At 58.7% G+C, this 20,702-nt stretch overlaps 1 protein-coding gene and 1 long non-coding RNA gene across 3 annotated transcripts; one reads left to right on the forward strand and one right to left on the reverse strand.

The window, feature by feature from the left end:
- Window positions 1-1,084: 1,084 nt before the first annotated feature.
- Window positions 1,085-9,743, reverse strand: LOC114107128 (uncharacterized). The gene is made up of 4 exons (XR_003585291.2): window positions 8,815-9,743; window positions 8,455-8,728; window positions 3,804-3,892; window positions 1,085-1,959 (listed from the first exon to the last, which is right to left on the reverse strand). It is a non-coding gene; the product is annotated as an uncharacterized lncRNA (long non-coding RNA).
- Gata2 (GATA binding protein 2) lies at window positions 5,270-19,759 on the forward strand. 2 transcript variants are annotated; one of them, XM_027954456.2, is made up of 6 exons: window positions 5,270-5,538; window positions 11,472-11,754; window positions 12,150-12,794; window positions 14,163-14,308; window positions 17,052-17,177; window positions 17,910-19,759. In XM_027954456.2, the coding sequence occupies exons 2-6, from the start codon at window positions 11,526-11,528 to the stop codon at window positions 18,207-18,209; spliced, it is 1,446 nt and encodes a 481-aa protein (XP_027810257.1). In that variant the 5' UTR covers window positions 5,270-5,538; window positions 11,472-11,525; the 3' UTR covers window positions 18,210-19,759. The 2 variants fall into 2 exon arrangements, with proteins under 2 accessions (XP_027810257.1, XP_027810254.1); XM_027954453.2 differs by lacking the exon at window positions 5,270-5,538 and adding an exon at window positions 10,610-10,817.
- Window positions 19,760-20,702: the final 943 nt, after the last annotated feature.

Below are 20,702 nucleotides of genomic sequence, written 5' to 3' on the forward strand. Positions count from 1 at the left end.
GAGCCTCCTCTGGAGGCCATCTCCTTATTCCCAAAGCTCCCAGCGGTTGGGGAGGCTGAGGCAGGAGGATCGCAAGGTGGAGGCCAGCCTCAGCCACTTAGCAAGGCCCTAAGCCACTCAGGGAGACCCTGTCTCTAAATAAAATATAAAAAGGGCTGGGGACGGGGCTCAGGGGTGGAATGGCCCTGGGTCCAACCTGAACAGAAGGAAGGCCACACACAGTCCCTGAGAGACGGAAGAAGGAAATGGGGGATCCACCCGGGAGGTCACCAAGTTCTTTTGTAGGTTTCCAAAGGAGTTTGGCTTTTATTCTAAAGTCAACTGGGTGCCTTTTCAGAAATGGGTTTTTGGTGACCCATGAAGCTGGTCAGTTCCTGTCTAGAATTTCTGGTCTTTCCATGCAACCTTTCAACAAGCACTTATGGAGCACCTACTGTATACCATACTGACCCAGGGGCCCAAAACAAAAAGTTCCTGCTTCTGGACCAAGGGACCCCCTGCCCCTGGTCTCCTTCCTGGGCGACTCGGGTGCAGATGGCTCGCGCGGAGTCCACTGGGGACGCCAGGTGGCGCTGTGCGCTCGCTCATGGGCCGCGGCCCGGGGGGTCTCCAAGCGCAGACGGGACCCGAGAAGGGGGAGGGACCCGGGGGGGCGGGGTCGGCGCCGCAGGTTGGGTGACTTTGGGTTTGACCTGCCTGGAGATGAGCTAATCCCGCCGTATAATAGACTCGGGGGAGATAGGGAAAATGGCTGAGGCGCTATCTACGTCGCCATGGGGACCATCGCGCGCGCACGGGCGGGGCGCAGGGCTGGAAAAATACAGCCTTTGTCGGCGGCGCGTGTCACTCACGGCGCAGGGACCTCAGGCAGCCAGGCTCGGGGGCTCTCTTGCCCCAGCTTCAGGGTTTACAGCCGAGAGGCTGTGGGGACCAGGACCCCTGGGTCAGTATGGTATACAGTAGGTGCTCCATAAGTGTCCATAAGTGTCCCCAAACTCCTGGACTCGCTCCTCTTGGCTCCCTAGCCAGTTTCTGCCACCAACATGGCACATCCCACTGTCCCCCCCCCCACCCCATCCCCGCGCACGCCTCTCTCTGTCCCTGTAGGAGTCTACACTCGCAAGCACCCGGTCAGCCCTGTCCTCTCGCCCTCTTCCTGTGCACCTGGGCACACCTGGGCTGAAAGAGGCAGTTTTCAGGACGCATCTTCCCGGGTGCACACCCCAGCCACACGCTGACACGTGCATTCACCTCCCACAGATGCGCATGCTCTGCAGCTTGCAAGCCCCCCAAAACGCACCAAGCGCGCACCCCACGTTCCCTCGCGGCTGCCACGCCCCCTTTCTGGTGTGTGTCCCCCCCCTCCAAAGCATCCTGGAAGGGGTGACATGCATTGAGGCATGCCAACGCAAGCTTGCACAATCATTTTTTTTTTGGGGGGGGGGGCGGCCCAGGGTCAGTATGGCATACAGTAGGTGCTCCATAAGTGTTTGCTGAAAGGATGGATGGAAAAGCTGCAAATTCCAGACAGGAGCTGACTTGCCCAAAGACCCCAGCTTCATGAGTCACACGTGCGTGCCAGGCCCGTCCCCACGCGCGTCTTTCCAAGGCCATCTCCAGGCGCTCCTCGGGGCCACCAAGGTTGGGACACGTGCGCTTCCTTGCAGGACACATGTCTGACACCCTGGCACACGCATACCCACGTCTCCCCCGTGTGCTGAGCGTCCACTCCGTCGCTGGCCTTCCAAAGGCTGCCCGGCTACAGTGTCTCCCCCGGAGAGAGCGCACACTCGGGTGGCCCCTGCGCGCAGGCTGGAGGCGCGCTGGGCGCAGGGCGCTCCACGGTGCCCCCCGCGGATGGCTATCTGGCTGCCCATCAGCGCGCGGATCTGCGGTGGTAAATGCTGCATTCGATGGCGGGCGCATTTGTTGTGCGCTCTCTGAAAGGGCTCTGATAATCTGGAAGGCAGAGATAAGGAACACCATTTATTCCGCGGCACTTTGGAAACAATTCCCAACCCTGTACAACCCCATTCTCGGGCAGCCTCCGGGAGCCGGGCAGATAACGATTGGCTATTCATTATCTTCGCCGGGAACAAAGATTAGCCGGCCGAGATGAAAAATTACCCCGGACAGCGGCACAGCCCCGCGCTGGACCCCCCCTGCCCGCTGTCGCCACCGCCTCTTGGGTGCCCCGCCCGGCGCACGACTTCTGCGCTCACGCCCCGGCCTCCTCCGGAGACTCAGCCTCCTGCGCTCTCCTCGGCGTCCCCGGCCAGGCCCAGCCCCGGGTCTCTGTGTCTGTCCATCCACCAAGACCAGCCTCTTTCCTTTGTGTGGCCTCTCCTCTGTCTCTTTGCTGTGGTCCCTTTTCGCTTCTTTCCTGGGACCCTGAACAGCCTCTGTCTTCCCCCTCTATCTAGATCTTTTTCTTTCTTTTTATTTTTTTTGGAAGGGGGGGACTCGGGATGGAACTCAGGGGTGCTCCATCACGGAGCCACATCCCAGCCTGTTGTTTGACTATTTTATTTAAACACAAAATCCTGCTGAATTGCTTAGGGCCTTTCTTAAGTTGCTGAGATTGGCCTCCAACTGGCAATCCTCCTGCCTCGGCCTCCCCAGCTGCTGGGGTGGCAAGCAGGCACCACCGGAACTTGGCTGTATCTTTTTCTCGTTTCTGTCTGTCTCTGGTTAACAGTTTCTCTGCCTTTAGTCCCCTTCTCTCTGATCCTTTCTGCCACTTGTTATTTATTTCAGAGGGTCCCCCCAGCCTCTAACCCCCATCCCTCTCTGTTACTTAAAAAAAATTAATAATAATAATAATAATTGTCCTTGGGGCTGCCTGTCTTTCTGAGTCTCAATTTCTCTCCATCGAAACCCACTCTGGACTGACTTCTCCAAAGCCTCCTCCTCCCACCGGCCCTCCGAAGGCCAGACTCAAATCCACAGACTGCGACCATCCAGCCCAAGAGGTGGACAGTGGTGTGGGATGAGGGGGGGGGGCTGGACCTTGAACCTGCTCCCCCCCCTGCAAGGGAACAAGACTCAGCTAGAAAAGGTCCTGCAGTCACCTGGGGTCCCCAGAGTGATTTGCTCTGAGCTCCAGGACCCTGGCCCTCCCCAGCAGGGACAGGGAAGGGGGGGGGTTGAAAGCCGGTGGTCCCAGGGAGACTACCTCATTAGAGCAGTTATTCAGCATGGTGCTGGCGACGGCAGATAAGCCTTATCAGCTCATCTCCCCCTCCCACAGACAGACGGAAAGGGCCCGGGCAAATGGCACCCTGGAGCTCAGCTGTGTGCCCTGATGGTTTGGAGAGGTGCAGATACCCTCATGCGCCTTCAGGATGGACCACTCCGTCACCCGGGGACATCCACGTCCCAGACCCAGAGAGAGTAGCCCTGGGCAGAGAAACACACCCAGTTCCAAGACCCAGCCAGCCCCTAGATCATCAGGGGAAACCGTCCCCACAAATACAGAGACAGGCCACCCCCAGTCCCCATCGATTTCCTACTAGAGATGGACACAGATGTGGAGACGCATCTGCCTGCACCCGCCCCTTCCCAGCGCCCCCCGTTCAAAGTTCCACGTTGATACTTAACGCTGTTCAAGGCAGGACGGGCAGACAGACAGACAGACAGACACCCAGGTTCCCAGAAACACCCTCGATAAGCAGAATTACACGCGGAGAGCCACACTGTAATGACCACATACAGATCTGTCCACTCAGGGCGCCCAGGCAAAACTGCTTCACGTGGACAAAGGGGGACACTCAAGTCATTTACCAACACTTGGAAAGACCCACCTGCTTCTGATCCCAGAAACTCAGGCACAGGGACACACTCCCAGTCCCTCAGACAGACTTTCCCCTGGGTGACAATAAAAAGCAGTGCTCTAAAAAAAAAAAAAAAAAAAAAAAAAAAAAGTCACTCAGTGACCTACGGCCCAGTACACAAACTCTCAGGAATCCGCAAGAAGAAATGGATGCATTACTATCGTTGGTTTTGCAAATATTTTTGGGCACCGACCAAGACGTGCAGACTCAAGCAGGACACAGCGAGTCGCGTGCTTGGAGCGACAGAGTTACCGCCAGATTTGGAGAGAGACCCATCACTATCATTTCGGTGGCTCGGGAGGCTGAGGCAGGAGGATCGAAAGTTCTAAGCTAGCCTCAGCAATGGGGAGGCCCTAAGCCACTCGGGGAGACTCTGTCTCTAAATAAAATGCAAAATAGGGCTGGGGATGGGGCTCAGGGGTTAAGCACCCCTGGATTCAATCCCTGGTACCCCCCCCCCAAAAAAAAAAACAACAGAAAGACTCATGGATGTTAGAGATGAGAGGGGACAGACCCACTCCCTCTCTGGGGCACACCTGGGCCCATGACTATGGATTTTCCCAGTCCTTCCAGGGCAAAGCACTTTCTGTTTGAACCTAAGGCCACTGTGTCCCTAAGTGACTGAAATGGGAGGGGTGCGCAGATTGATCGGGCCCTTGTTGATACAAGAACTAGATTTCCGTCTAGGACAAACTGAGAAGCCCTCTGGGCAGGGGACTTCCCTCCCTAACCTTCTAAGGACAAGCGTCCCAGCTCCATTTTTCGCCTTCTGTAGCCTGAGATGGAAACTCCACAAACTCCATTCCCCAAATGTTCAGGTCCCTCTCCGGAGTGGGAAACTGGGGGGGCTTATCCTCTCTACTTCACCAAAGCAGCTTGGGAGTCGTGTGTGACTGTGTGTCAGAGTGTGGAGGGACCTTTGAGTGGATGCACCCACATTTGTGTTGTGTTGGTGTGACCCAGATCTCCCTTTTGGGGGACAGCCACTGAGCCACGTTGGCACCCACACACGTGTGAGTGTCCGTGTGGACACTGGTTGGAGTGGATTGGAGAAGGAAGAGAAGCGACTGTGGCCGTGCGTGGGTCAGTGTGTGTGTGTGTGCCCATGGTCCCCCGATGGTCCCCAGGGAGACTTTCAGAAGAGAGCCATCATGGGAGGCTGTGCCCTGGGATCAAGAGCCGGGGCGCGCGTGTGTGTGTGCGCCCGGGAGAGGGCGGGAGTGGCCTGCAGCGTGCATCAGAAGGGTGTGTGCGCTTCGAGTGTCTAGTGGCCCTCTGGCCGGCCAGGCTGGCGACTGGACCCGGCAGACTGGGGCGCAGAGCCCGGGGACACTCTCCTGCCCCCCTGCGGCGCTCCAGCAACCCCTCCCGGGGGGGAGGAGGGGTGTCCAAATAAAACCCAGCCGCGCTGCGGGCCAGGAGGGAGGGAAGAACGCGACAGGGGTGGCGAGCCAGCACTGTGGAGGCTCCTCGCTCGCCCTAGCCGGCCACCCCACCCGCTTGGGCCGCGCATAAGGCGGACAAAAGCAGCCGGATGCTCACCATGCGGTGGCTGGGCGCGCCTCTTGGCCTGGGCTGGTGAGCGCTGCCACTCCGCGCGCGCCCCGGGTGCCACGCAGCGCACCGCACCGCACCGCGTTCCCAGATCCGCTCGGACCCCATCCGCCTGGGGGCGCCGCGCACTGCGACTCACCGACTCACCGGGGTAAGTTCCCTCCAAGGCCACCCGCCTGTCCCGGGCCTTTCCAATTCCGGGGTTGGCACCCGATCCTTTGCGCCCCGTGGCCCCTACGTTTGGGGCTCTTCCTGGATCTGCCAGCGGCTCTAACTTCAAATCCCAAGGCCTGATCTGGCTGTCCCCAGGTGCATATTTTTTTTTTTTTTTTTTTTTTTTTTTTGGAGACCTGGGGACAGCAGCAGGCCCGCCTGGGGCCTTCCTGCCTCGCCATGGCTCAGAGCGCAGGGCCTGGAGAGCTCAGCCTTCCCTAGAGCTCCGCGAAGCGCTCCCCCTCCCGGTTCCAGGAGATGGAGCCTTTGTCTCGGCGGGTCCCTCACCCCGGGGCCGCTGCAGCCGAAGCGCCAGAGACGGGGACCGCTGAGCCGGCGGCTGCACCTGCCGGCTGGTCCCGTGCGCCGGCTTTGCGCGGCTTAACCCGGCTCGCTCCTGCGTGCGCCCCCGCGTGACGCACCCCGCGGCCTTTTATCCAGTGTGGCTGGGGGGGGGGGTGCAGGTGGGGGACAGTGCCCGATCTGGAAGTCTGTCCCCCCCTTGTCCCAAGCCGGGAGGGAGTCAGAATCCGTTTTGTGGCATTTCAATCCCCGCGGGGCGCGGGGGATCTGCAGCCCGCAGGCGGAGGAGGCCGGACCCGGGGGCCTTTAGAATCAGCTCCGGTGGAGAGGCCAGGCTTGGATGGGGAGGGCGGAGTTGACCCAGCTGCCAAAGGAAAGGTCCCCGCGGCTTTGGTGGCTGCATCTTTCCCAAGCAAGCAAGGCAAAAAAAAATTCGTTGGTTTTGGAAAAAAGAAAAAAAAAAAAAAAAAGCTACATCTGTCCGGGGTTGGGAACATCTGGCTCCGGGTCTACGCAGCATCCCGCGCTGGGATTCGTTTAAGAGCAAGCAGGATTCAGGAACCAGGTAGGGTGAAGGCGACTGGCCAGGCGTCTGGAGAGCGTGTCCCAGCCGGGTTGACGAATTGCAAACAAATGGCGTCTAACGAAACGGATTTAGCAGTTGCCAAGGGTCTGTTCAGCCAGGGGCTCTGGGTAGCACCCGAGCTGTTAGGAGGAGGAGGTTAGAAACGCAGGGGGATTGTCCGCAGGTCTCAGGTGGCCCCCCTGTCCTCAGGAGGTGGAGGTTGGAACCGGGTAAGGAGACCTAGAATCTCCCCAGGTGCCTCGGGTTCAGGCCGTTGAGGTCCACTAAGACCGTCGGCCCCGGTCTCTAGTCTCCAAAGGAATCAGTATGGAAGGGCAGAGCCCGCTTCCTAAGGAGGCCCAGGAAGAGGACACTGAGGGTGGGGTGGGGTGGAGTGGGGGTGAAAGAGGAGGCCAGGACCCCAGAAAGAGCAAGCCTCCTGATTTGTTAAAAAAAAAAAAAAGAGGGTGCTAGAATCCTGGTCCCCCTCTTGCGGGGAACCTCTGCAGGGCTGGCTGGTCTGGGTACCCGGTCTAGAGGGACTTCTGAAGCTTACTAATGATCCTACTTCCTCCCCACGATCTTTCGAGATTTATTGGCAGTGTGGCCAAGTGAAAGTCCCTAAAAAAAATTAAAAAGAAAAGAAAAAAGAAAGATGCCGAGATAATGGGGTTCCTTGAACCCCCCCACACACACACACACCTTTCCTGCAGGCTCATTAGGAAAAGCCTAGAAAAATTAAAAGGCCAACTTATGATCCCAAAGGGGCCGCCTCGGATGAGTGAGGTTTAAACAAAGGGCCCAGAGGGGATTTGGACCCAAGTGGGAGACCTGGGCAGTAGTGACCGGGTCTGGCATTTGGCAGCCTTTTTGTAGAAGCGAGGTCCTGCTCTAGAGCCGGGCCTGGATGAGTCGGGGCCCTGGACTCTCCTGTAGAACCATCCCTGGGGCCGATCGGGGGGAAATCCCTTGAAAAGGGCCGTTCTCCAATTCCATTTTTTTCTCGGCCAACCTTCCTCAGTCTCCGGAAAAATCAAAAAAATCTTGTCTCGGTGTAGAGAACGTGACAGCTCCTTAGTGCCATCAAAAGCAGCATTTTTGCTCAGGATCGAACCAGACCAAAGTCAAAAATGGACCAGGAGGATTTTATCCCTCTGGAGTGGTCCCGTGGACACCATCATCCGATGCATAAAGTGGAATGAATCTGCTCTGATCGGGGCAGCGGGGGGGGGGGGGGACGGTCACCTCAATACCGGAGCCCGGGGCTGATCCAGGGGACTGACCTGGCTGGCCATCGCCGCCGGAGGTTTGCTGGAGACTAGAAGTGGCACAATTGTCTGGCAGGCCTAGCGGGTGAGGCTTTGGAAGATTGTCCGTCGGTCCGTCTGGCTCGTGCATACATGGAGAGCGCAGGCCCCCAGTTTATAGGCCGTCTCGGCTTATGGCTACCGGGCGTGGCACTTGGCTGTCCCACGCGGGTTCCTTCCTGGCTGGAAAACCCAGCGATCCCGCATCCAACGCAGGAGTCCACACCTCAGTGGAGGCTCAGGCCGGGCCAGCTGGCTGCTTGCAGTTTCCAGAAAGGCATCTCCAAGGGTCTCCAGGGACCTGGCGGAATCCCCTTGTTCTTTGGATTCGCTCTGCGCCCAGAGCGCGGGCAGCCAGGACCGGTGCGGGTCTCCGGAGGCCCCTACTCAAGCGTCGCCTAAGCGCCCGGCTAAGCGGCTGCGATTTTCTGAGCTGCCGATCGGGGTAATTGAATCTCCTCCTGCGCTTTGCTCTCTGCCAGGCCGGCGACAACGCTTGGGGTGAGGTTTGGAGAGGGGACCTGGACCAGCCGAGCCCCTTTCCCCCTCCCCTCGGAGGGACCGAGACCCCATTCCTGTAGCTGAAATTGCACCCCCCTGTCCCTGCACCCCAGATCGGGAGGATCATTGAAACCCAACGTTGGGGACAAAAAAATAAAATAAAATAAAGGCGCATTACCTGCTTTCCCGGGTGCTCCGAGCTGCCCACCTCCGTTTGCGATCGTGGCCGGGGCGAGACGCTTCCGCTCGGCTCCGGCGATCACCGCCCCGCGGCGGGTACAGCTTCCCGCGGCTGAGTCCCTGCCTGGTTCCAGCTCGATGGCCTTGCAGAACAACAGAAGGGGGGGACGTGTCCCCAGGCCGTGGGGGTCTTGGAGAGGCTCCTGTTCAGGCCCAAAGGGGCTCCAAGCTCCGTGGCGATCTCATTTTACGCGTGGAGGCAGGATCGGGAGCTGCAGGAGGGGACACAGGCGTGGGGCTCGGGCCGGACCCAGCGCCTGGCGGGGAGCGCGCACCTGGAGTCCCGGAGGTCACTCACCTGCCACGCTGGGTCGCCGAGGCCCGGAGCCAGCGGCCTGGCGCTCCTGTTGCCCGGCCCCCGCGCGCCCTTCTCGGGGCGGACGCCAGCCTCCTCTCCCGAGGAACGGAATTCCAAGCAGCCCAGGCCCCGCGCTCTCCGGAATGGAAAGGATCGGGAAGGACGCAGCGGGTGGCCAGGGGGCGCCTGGAGGGTCCCCTCCGGCCGGGTTTCCAGCTCCAGGGAGCTCTGCCTCCCCCAGCCCCGTGCCTCTACCTGCGCCGGGGCCTCGGACAAACAGACTCCAGACGCACGGGCAGGAGAGGAGGCCCCAGCCATGAGCCTGCGCCCCCGTTTGGCGCTGCCTGGTGCTGGCCTGGGAGGGGGTGACCGGGGCGCGCCCCGAGGATCTTGAGCCTGGGCCCGGCGCCCCCCGAAGCCACGGGGACCGAGGGCTTTCCTCCCTCCTCGGATTATTAAAAAGTTCATTTCCTGGCGAATCGGGTGACGTCAGGGGCCCGGCGTCGCGGTGGCGGGGCCGCCGGGGCCGGAGAAGCCGCCTCCAGTTACCCAATTACCGACTGTCAATCCCGCCGCCCCTCCCCCACTCTCGGTGTGTAAAGGGGGGGGTCGGGACCCCAGCCCTCCTCCTGCCCCCCCCTCCCGGTCCCACCTGGGATCCTGCTGGATGGGTATCCCGATCGTGGGCCCAGCCAGGGGACAGGAGCTGGAGGGCGTTCCACGACCCCCTCCCATCACCCCGCACCTGTTTAAGTTCCCCCAAATCTCTTTAGGGGGGATCCCCTCTGTCCTCGGTCAGAGGCTCCTTTGGAACCTCGGTCTCTCTGCTCTCTGGACAGTGGGTGGCAGCTAGATGGGCGCACCCGGCCCCATGAAGCCCCAGAGATGGATCCCCGGGATGGAGGTGTGTGCGTCCCCCGGTTCCAGGTGACCAGGGGGACGCAGTGCTCAGAGACCACCGCCTGCCCCCTCCCTGGGGATCGCCTCCGGGGAGTTTAAAAAAAAAAAAAAAAGCCTTCTTTCTGCCCCGGGGCATCTTCCTGGAGCCAAGGCTGGCGCCAGTCCGGGTCTCCCCGGCCTCGCCCCAGGCTGTTCAGCCCGGTGGTCTGCGAAGGCCACGCCCGGGGAGAGGAATGACCCACCCGCTTTGTGGAGCCGCCGGCCAGGCCACCTCCACGGGGTCAGGCACAGCCCAGAGCGGCCGCGTGTCCCCAGGCCCAGGTGCCCTCCAGGGCCGGCTAGATCCTGCGGCTGTCCACTCCTGCTGTCCCAACAGCTGCCCTTGGAGTCCTCCCCACCCCCTACCCCCGCCCAGGCAGCCCCCAGAGTTGGGGGAGGGAACGATCTGGGAAGGTAGTTGGGCTCCGAGTGACCACGATCAGTGGGAAAAGAGGTGGGACTTCCTCCGAGGGAGTGGAGGGACTGGGGTCCCCCAGAGGAGGACACCCGGACAGGGTGCAAGGGCCCGGCTACTGGGAAGAAAGGGGGACCCAGTGGATGGTTGGTGACTGCGAGAGGGGACCAGGTTGGAGGGATCAGACAGGGTCCCCAAGAAGGGACCCGCGAGTGAGGGTCCCTGGAGGGGGGCGTTGGCAGCAGGGGCTGCCGGGAGGGCGCTGGGAGGGGGGCCCCCGCCAACCGAGGGGGCCCGCCCGCGGGTCAGTCCGGGAGTCCAGCGGACCGGGAGTTGCGGGCTCAGCCAATGGGAGGCGGAGGCTGGGCGGCGCGCGGCGCTGATTGGCTGGCGCCGGCTTCTTAGGCGTGCGCGGCCCCCGCTTCATGTCTGTGCAGGAGTCGGCAGCTGGCGCCAGGGCGGCCGGAGGATGCCGAGGGGCCGGAGCCGGGCGGGCCCGAGGCCGAGGCGCGCGCTGTCCCCCTCCCCTGCCCCGTGAGCCCCACCAGCCACCGACGCGCTGTGGCTGGGCCAGCCACCCCGGGGACGGTCGTGCGTGCTCCCGCACTTTCTACTGCTGGGTCCCCTCCCTCCCTGCGGCGCTGCGTGTGTAAGTTTGGGGTGCGGAGCCGACGTAGGGGGGGGGACCTTGGGGGTGGCTCCTAGTTTTGGAGGGGTCCCTGCTGGGGTCCAGGTTGCCGTGTGATCGCTTCGCTGCGCCTCGATGAGGGGGTCCAGATGGTGCCACTTGGGAGTGCGCTCGGGGGGCTTTGGCGCTCAGCCCGCGGGGCTGTGTGTGCGTGTTTTGGGGACGCGGAGGGGGTCGCGATCGGCATGGGGCACCCTCGGCCAAGTGTAGGTGTGTCCGTGTCGCTGGAGTCCTGCGTCCCCGTGGGGGTCCGGGCTCGCCTCTCCAACTTTTTTTTTTTTAGCCCGAGTTCGTGCGTTGGTGTCCCGGGAGGGTGGGGGGCTCCGTAGACTTAAGTGCCTTCTGGGGAGCGTTTGTTTAGGGTCATCGGGTGTCAGGGCTCGTCCCCGTCTGTGACCCCCGGGTGGCTTCGGGATCGCGGGGGTCACCCTGCGAGTGTGCGTGGCCGAACCCCCTCCCCCGCCTTCCTTTCGTTTTGAACCTTTTGCGCTTTCCTCCCACCCGGGGACCCGGTCCTGCGCGGGGGGCTCCGTGACGCGCGCGTGGAGGGACTTGGAGGGGGTCAGACATTAGCCGTCAGTCTCAGACCCCCTCCTCTTTCCTTCTGTCGCCCAGGGCCGCGGCCACCTCCTCCCAGATCCCGAGCCGCTGCCTCCGCCGCCGCGGGCCATGGAGGTGGCGCCGGAGCAGCCTCGCTGGATGGCGCACCCCGCGGTGCTGAACGCTCAGCACCCCGACTCGCACCACCCGGGGCTGGCGCACAACTACATGGAGCCGGCTCAGCTGCTGCCCCCGGACGAAGTGGACGTCTTCTTTAATCACCTCGATTCGCAGGGCAACCCCTACTACGCCAACCCGGCCCATGCGCGGGCACGCGTCTCCTACAGCCCGGCGCACGGTGAGCCTGGGGCCTGGGGCTGGTGGGGGACTGGGAAGCCCAGGCTCCGCGCGCCAGGCCAGGCCAGGGAGGGGGTGGCCGAGCCGGGCTGGCCGCTTCCCGGATGTGGGATCCGCAGGAATCGGAGCTGCTAAGAAAATCGGGCTGAGAAAGATGGGGGGGACACTGGCCCCTTGGAGACGATCTGGAACCTGGAGGGCTTTGCCCCATTTCCAGCTGGCCCCGGGCCCCCCCGGGATGGTGGGGGGATCCCTTCTGGGCGCCACTTGTCCTTTAACTGGGGACTGACATTCTTGATGCTTAGCAGTGTTTCTGGTTTTCTCTGCTGGTCGGTGGTGGATGGGGATGGCGTGATTCTGGGTCCCCACCCTGATCCCCGATCCCTCTGCACGCAGCTCGCCTGACCGGAGGTCAGATGTGCCGTCCCCACTTGCTGCACAGCCCCGGGTTGCCCTGGCTGGATGGGGGCAAAGCAGCCCTGTCGGCCGCGGCCGCGCACCACCACAATCCCTGGACCGTGAGCCCCTTTTCCAAGACCCCCCTGCACCCCTCAGCTGCCGGAGGCCCTGGAGGACCCCTCTCCGTCTACCCAGGGGCGGCTGGAGGCAGCGGGGGAGGCAGCGGAGGCTCGGTGGCCTCCCTCACCCCCACGGCCGCCCACTCTGGTTCCCATCTCTTCGGCTTCCCACCGACGCCACCCAAAGAGGTGTCTCCAGACCCGAGCGCCACGGGGGCCGCCTCCCCGGCCTCGTCTTCGGCAGGGGGCAGCGCAGCAGCCCGGGGGGAGGACAAGGACGGTGTCAAGTACCAAGTGTCACTGACCGAAAGCATGAAATTGGAGGGCGGTAGCCCTTTGCGCCCAGGTCTGGCCACCATGGGCACGCAGCCTGCCACCCACCACCCCATCCCCACCTACCCCTCCTATGTGCCCGCCGCTGCGCACGAATATGGCAGCGGACTCTTCCACCCAGGGGGCTTTTTGGGTGGTCCAGCCTCGAGCTTCACCCCGAAGCAGCGGAGCAAGGCACGATCCTGCTCAGGTAAGTTCAGGCGCCTGGGGTTTGGTGAACGGGCGCGCGCTTTTTTGGCTTTGGCCGCAGGGACTTGGATTTGGGAGAGGGCACAGTGTCACCCTCCTAGTTGACAGAATGGAATCAAAGGGAGCCTGAAACTTTTGCCCAGGAGCGAAAGTTCCCTTTCCCCACCCGCCATCCCCTCTCCAAGGTTGACCTGAGCGCACGAGGAGAGTCCCCTTTCCCTCTCTTTGAGTCCCCTGAAAACTCAAGGCACCCTCGTGGTTGGAAGTGCAAGAAGTCGCAGGGCGCCTTAGGTGAGGTCGGCCCGTCCTGGGGACATGTGTGTACGTGTGTCTTGGGAGCATTTCAAAGTCTCCAGACCCTAAAGGAATCTGGTTCTCTAACTCAAGTCCCATCTTGGAATCTGATGGCTCCTGATCTCCTTGGGAGATTTTTTTTTTCCCCCAAAGCAAAATTCCCAAGACTTGTCCCCCCACCCCCTTAACCACCCCGCATGCCCTTCACTCTCCCTCCCCGAGGGCTAGAGCTAGGGGACAAGTGGACGCAGCCACGGGTACCCGCACCGCTTGGCCAGCAGTGGCCAGATCAAACTAGGATTGTCCAGGAATGTGGCCTTGGGGCAATGACCTGTGGCTAACACCGGGTTCCAGCGGTCTCCATCTCCTCCCCAATCCCTTTAGAGTCAGGGAGAAGGGAAAAGATTTTTCTAAGTTTTTTTTAAATTTTATTTTAAACTCTGGAGTCTCCTAACCAAAGCGTCCCTTTCTGGGCCACTTTAGTTTTGAACTCAATCAGGAAGAATTTCCCAGGGAATGTGACAGCGAGTCCCCTGCTTGATGGCCGCAGGGTCCCCACTCTGCTTGGCGCTCTCTTCTCCTCCAAGTTTGTTTGGTGTGTGATTTGCAATCCAGATGGTCATGAAAAAACAAAACAAAACAAAACAAAAATAACAAGAAACAACTCACTAAACAACTAAGAAAGAAAAACAACAACAACCCCCCCCCCCTTCCAAGTCCAACACGAAAGGAACTTTCTATTTATTCTATTTGAAAGAGCAATAACTTCAATCCCTGTCCAGGTCTGAATTCTTAGGGTTTCTGGGAGAAAAGTTGGGGGGGGGGATTTTTCCTTCTGATCCAGAACTGAAGTTGGGGGAGCCAAGGGCTCCCAGAGATGCCAGATGGAGTTGGGGGAACAGATCAGGCAGGGTCCCCCTCTGGGGAAGAAACAAAGGCGTCCTAGGTCCAGCTATGGGACGCCTGTTCTGCTCTGTCTGGGCAAGTCTGGCCTGGCTTTGGGCTGCCTGGGGGCTCCCTCCCTGTGATCTTGTCCGTGAAGGGGGACCCGCATCTCTCCCTGCCCTCTCTCCAGAAGGCCGAGAGTGTGTCAACTGCGGAGCCACCGCCACTCCTCTGTGGCGGCGAGATGGGACCGGTCACTACCTGTGTAATGCCTGTGGGCTGTATCACAAGATGAACGGGCAGAACCGACCCCTGATCAAACCCAAGCGGAGACTGGTAGGAGTCGGGTACCTGGGATGGAGATGGGGGGCTGCACCCCCGGCTGGAGGGAGGGAGGACACGCTCTTGAAATTTTTTTTAATTCTTAAAAATCATCTTGGGGGGGAGCCAGGCGCGCGCCAGTCATCCTAGCAACTCCAGGGGGGGAGGCCGAGGCAGGAGGATTGCAAGTTGGAGGCCAGCCTCAGCAAAAGCGAGGTCTATTCTAAGCAATTTAGCCAGACTCGGTCTCTCAACAAAATACAAAATAGGGCTGGGGATGGGGCTCAGTGGTTGCGTGTCCCTGAGTTCAATCCCTGTTTTTTTTTTTTTCAAAAAGAAAAGAAAAAATCATTTAGGGATCAGTTTGGGTCGGATCATCCTTCTTTCTAGCCAGATTTCTTTTCTTTTTTTTTTAGTCTAGATTTCTTTCTGTGCAACCCATCAGGTACTCTCCATGCCTGTCAGCTTGCAGGGGGTAGAGGCAGGGATCCCCCAAATCAAGTGTCTAAAGGTCTCCAACCTTGTCCTCTGGCCTCTACTTAACTTTTCAAAAAAAATTAATAATAATAATAACTAATTTAAAAAAAATAAGGCCATGAAGTAATTTTCCCTGTGGCTGACCCTAGTGGTCCTCCCCTGTTCCCAACACAAGCACTTTGTGCTTATTTAAATAAAACACACACACACACCAGCCACCCCCCTCCAAAAAAAAAAAAAAAAAAAAAAAAAAAAAAAACCTTTATTATTATTTTTTCCATAGAGTCACCTATACTGGGTATTTTCATTTGAGTGATTTTGAAAAAAAAAAAAAAAATTAGTGGCCTTTCGGATCTCCTGTTGAAGTTTCCTATCCGGACATCTGCAGCCCAAAGATAAGGAAACTCAGTGTATCTGTTTCCGGACTCTGCAAAGGGTTTTAGAGGCGGCTCAGGCTAGGTCCTGCCTCTCGCTGGGCTGTTTTGAAATTTCTAATACCCTCCACTGTGCAAATAATGCGTAAAATGCTAAGAATAATAAATACATATATATATTTTTTGCAGGGCCAAGTGATTTATGAGGGCTTAAATCGTTTGCTTGCTTTGGGGGGTCCCCCCTTTCCCCACCCCACCCCCTTGGAGGGAGGGTGCAGGGACAGTCTGGGAGGGGGAGGGAGGGAGGGAGGGGTGGAGGCTGAGGCTGGTGGCCCCTGAGTCAGAATTCCAGCTTCAGGGACTGACTGAGTCATGGAGACCCCTCCCTGCCCCAGCCGGGTGGCTGTCCCTGGTCCCCTCTGTGACCTCAGCCTCCTCCTACCCCCACGCTGGCTGCTTGGTGACTTTAGTCTGAGGTTCTCTGGGAAGTTTTGGGGGGCTCTGGAGTAGGTAGATCTGGGATAGAGCGGTTGGGGACAAGATCCTCTTTCCCAGCGTCCCCGCCGAGCCTGTCCTGGGGACAGGGACTCAGGAAAGGGGGCGGGGCTTCGGGTTAGCACTATTACTCTGGCGTCTGGGGACATCAGGCCGCTGGGATCATTCTTAGGGAGATGGAGGTGTCTTCCTACACTCTCCTGGGGGGCCCCAGCCTTGGGCCACCTGGAACTATTGATCACTAGAAATGTCCCCATTTAAAAAAAAAATTGCATCTTAAAATTGTATTAAGTGACAGTAAACTTTCATTTAAATAGCCCCAGGGGGCGAGTCGGTGGCTGTAGGGGACAGAGGAGCCCCGCACTGTCCGAATCTGGCATTTTCCACCCCGTCTCCCTCCAGGGCAGCTGGCTACGGGGTCTCCCTGCCCTGGTCTCAGGGACACGGATGACTCACCCAGGATTTTTTTTTTTTTTAATTTTATTTTTCTTTCTTTCTTTTTTTTTTCTTTAGTTGTAGATGGACACAATACCTTTATGTCATTAATTTATTTCCATGAGGTGCTGGGGATCGAACCCATGGCCTCCCACGTGCTAGGCCAGTGCTCTCCCACTGAGCCACCGCCCCAGACCCTCACCCAGGATTTATTTTATTCTTTTGGGTGGTGGGGAGTTACCAGGGATTGAACTCAGGGGCCTTCGACCACTGAGCCCCATCTCCAGCCCTTTTTGTATTTTTATTTAGAGACAAGGTCTCCCTGAGTTGCTTAGGGCCTCGCTTTGGCTGAGGCTGGCTTTGAACTCACGATCCTCCTCTCTCAGCCTCCCGAGCCGCTGGGATGACAGGCGACTCACCCAGGATTTTTTAAGGGGAGTCGTGGAGGAGGTGAGAGAAGCAGCTTCCGACCCAGGGGCTGCAAAGGGGCTGACCGAGGTCATGGGTGCCCACTGTGGTTCACAGTCTCCTCTAGGGTCTCAGTTTCCCCATTCTGTTGTTGTTGTTGTTATTATTATTATTACCAGGGATTGAACCCAGGGGCGCTTCACCACGGAGCCCCTTTTCCCAGCCCCTTTTTCTATTTTATTTAGACACAGGGTCTCGCTGAGTTGCTTAGGACCTCCCTAAGTGGCTGAGGTTGGCCTCCACCTTGCGATCCTCCTGCCTCAGCCTCCGGAGCCGCCAGGATTCCAGACCCTTGGGTTCTGTGATCCTCCGCTCCATCTAGTTCTCAGCTTCTAAAATGCCCTGGTTTTGAGCTGCCTGATGCCTGGGCTCTGAGATCCCCCGGTTCTCAGCTGGCGGTGGCAGAGGGCGGGGGGCTGGGGACGGGTGGCCCCTGGAGTGGCGGGCGGAGGGAGGTCGAGGCGGGGGCGTGGGAGCCCAGCCCGCTGACGCCGCCCCTCCGCTCCCAGTCGGCCGCCCGGAGAGCTGGCACCTGTTGTGCGAATTGTCAGACGACAACCACCACCTTATGGCGCCGGAATGCCAACGGGGACCCGGTGTGCAACGCCTGTGGCCTCTACTACAAGCTGCACAATGTGAGTCCGCCGCCCCGCCCCTCCCCGGGGGACCTGAGCTCTTTGTGCTGCCCGGGCGCGACGGTCCCCTCCCGGCCACAATCTCCAGTTTGGCTTGGCTTGGGAAGCCGCTGTCGCCTGCCAGAGCCACCAGGAGGGCTGCGCCTAGGAAAGGGGAGGGGCTGCTCTGAGCAGCTCTGGGTGGGGGGAGGGGATCAGGGTCAAGGTCAGGGTCAGGGTCAGGGGAAGATCTGGGGGTGCAGGGGGCGGAGGGCTGCGCCTAGGAAAGAGGAGGAACTGCCCTGAGCAGCTCTGGGGGGGGGGGAAGGGGATCAGGGTCAGGGTCAAGGTCAGGGTCAGGGTCAGGGGAGGATCTGGGGGTGCAGGGGGCGGGCAGCGAGGTGACCTAGGGACTGGGGGTATGGCTGGTGCCACCCGATCAAGACACCACTCTTCCAGAAATGGAGATAGGGAGTTTGATAGGCATGGAAGGGGGCGTGGCTAAGACCCCAATCCACGCCCCCTGGAGACCACGCCCCCGAAGACCACTCCCCTGAAGACCACGGCCCCTGGAGACCCCTGACTCCCCAATCCAGGTCTCCTATGTCCCCTGCAGAAGCAGCCAGTTAGGGGATCTGGTCCAGGGAGGGGGATCTGGTCCTGGAAAGGGATCTGGTCCTGGGCAGGGGACAGTCCCCAGCCCCTCCCCCTCCCTCTGTCCCCTTCACGGTGTCGCGGTGGTCCCTGTCCCAGGTTAACCGGCCGCTGACCATGAAGAAGGAGGGAATCCAGACCCGCAATCGGAAAATGTCCAACAAATCCAAGAAGAGCAAGAAGGGGACCGAGGGTCTGGAGGAGCTGTCCAGGTGCATGCAGGACAAGTCGTCGCCCTTCAGTGCCGCCGCCCTGGCCGGACACATGGCCCCCGTGGGTCACCTCCCGCCCTTCAGCCACTCGGGACACATCCTGCCCACGCCCACGCCCATCCATCCTTCCTCCAGTCTCTCCTTTGGACACCCCCACCCCTCCAGCATGGTGACCGCCATGGGCTAGGGGACAAGCCACCCCGCTGGACAGAGACAGACGGACAGACAGAGGCGGGTGGCCCTTGCAGGGCACGCAGCTCCCAGGAATGGGAGGTGGGGGGACCCGTCCCTTCGGCTGCCCGCCCTTCTCTGGACACTGACACCAGCCCAGCCGGAGCCTAAAGCCACCTCGTCCTCGCCTTGGAAGGCCACCATACCCGGGGCCCCAGCAGCCTGTCTGCAAGTTACTGTGAATCTTTTTCACCTGGGCTGGGAGGTGGCCCGTCCAGGTGACATTTCTTTCATGAACAAGGTTCAGAGAGCAAAAAAAAAAGACCCTTTATGGTGACAGAGGTGAGGACCTGGAGGTCTCTAGGGGACCAGGGCTCTCGGGGACAGGTGTCTGCGAATCTCAGCCTGTGTCCCCTTTCTCCTGTGGCCGCTCTCTCTCTCTCTGAAACAGCTGGGCTGAGCCAAGGCCAAGAGGGGTTGCTGATGGTTGGTGGCAGTGACCAGGGGACGCCAGCCTTGTGCACCCTGAGAGCTGGCTGGGCCCAAGAAGGCAGAGACAATCGCGGGCGGTCCCCACAGTGGTTCCCAGGCCGGGGCGGGTCACAGGAAGGAAACAACATTTTTCTTGAAAGGGGAAACGTCTCCCCAGATCGCTCCCTCGGCTTTAAGGCCAGAGCTGGACCCGCAGCCCCCCGAGGTATGCGCCCTTCACGGGGCCCAAAGCCATGATTGGCCTCCATTCTCTGCCAGGTAGACCTCTGTAAATACATCCTTTTTCTGACCACTCCCCCTTTCCCACTCTGAGACAAAGAAGAAACTATTAAAAATGGAAAAAAAAAAAAATCAAACTGCATACGTTGAACTCACCGATGAGTTAATTGTCTTATTTTGAAACTCGTTTTTGGGGTCCAGTCAATGATAGGTGACCCACAGGAGCCCTGCTATATATATATATATATATATAAATTACAAACCAATGGGGGAGCTTGGAGATTATTTCTGGAAAGTTCTTGGATCCCACACATCCTAGCAGGAGAGCTGGGAGTACCAGCAACGGGGAGGGGCTGCTCTTGGTTTTGGGGGGCAGTGGCGGCCTGGTGGGGGACATCTGGGCTTAAAGGAATGGGGTGGAGTCAGTCCCCTCTGGGGTCCCCTGGTTTTTGTGTGTGGCCCTCTGGACCCGTCCAAGGTACCGTTGTACATAGACACGTCCTAAGCTTAAGAGTCTGTAGGTGGTGATCTTGGGGGTGCAGTGGCCGGAGAGGGGACCGTCCCCCCCCCCCCACTGTCCCCAGCTCTGGAAGACACCTGTCCACCAAGTGCCATGTCTTGGGCTGGGGAAATCACCACACCCCAGAAAGTAACTTATTTTGTACTAGTATCCGCCTGAGAAAAAAAAAGAATCGGCAGTATTTTCTGTTTCTATGTTTTATTTGGGCTTGTTTTATTTTGGATTTAGTGAACTAAGTTATTGTTAATTATGTACAACATTTATATATTGTCTGTAAAAAAAAATTGTATGCTACCCGCCTATCCTTAAAAGTGAATACTGTTAAGAATAATAAAAAAAAAAATACTTTTTTTGTGAATCAATCTATAACCTGTTTGGTGGGGTCCCCCAGGGGACACCCCAGGAGAGGGAAGGGGTAGGTGGGGGAGTGGGGGGTCTGATGCATCACCATTTAAATTTTTAAAAAATCTTGGGTTTCTTGAAAAAATCCAAACCTGACACCCAGTTACTTCTCCCCAGGGACATTTCTGATCTCTGAGATACCTGGTCACCACTGTTCACTGACCAACCTGATCGATATGTATGGACAATCCTGATGGCCAATGTCTGATCAGCGATATCAATGACTGTCGTCTTTGATCAAGGATGTTGATCATCGGTGACAGCTAGTGGGGCACGGTGGCGCACGCCTGTCATCCCAGCGGCTTGGGAGGCTGAGGCAGGAGGATCGCAAGGTGGAGGCCAGCCTCAGAAACTCAGCGAGGCCCTGAGCAACTGTCTCTAAATAAAATAGAAAAAAGGGCTGGGGACGGGGCTCAGAATATCATGACTGATATTCTTGGTCAATGACATCTCTGATCCCCAGAGACTTCTGCTTCCTAACAACCGATCACTGATACTGATCACCAATAATTCATCAATGCCTCTGATCCGTGATGTGTCTGATCACCCAAATCGATAAAAGGTGATTACTGTCTCCACTCACCCATAGCCTGCCTGCTCATGAATCTCTCTTCTCATCCATGTTTCTGATCGCCAAGGTATTGATCACCAATGCACCGTCGCTAATGTCACAAATAGTAGGATCGCCAATGTCCTCGATTGGTCTTTTTCTTTTCTTTTTTTTTTTTTTTTTTTGAGAGTCTCATGATGTTCTCTGGGCCGCCCTCAGACTCCTGGGTTCAAGGGCAGGCCACCAAGTCAGGTGATCAGTTATTTTTTTTTCTCCTAATGATCTGATGATCATCATGTGTGACCTCCAATATCTCCAATCCCATT

The sequence above is a fragment of the Marmota flaviventris genome, chromosome 20 (assembly GCF_047511675.1).
Source record: "Marmota flaviventris isolate mMarFla1 chromosome 20, mMarFla1.hap1, whole genome shotgun sequence".
NCBI lineage: Eukaryota > Metazoa > Chordata > Mammalia > Rodentia > Sciuridae > Marmota > Marmota flaviventris.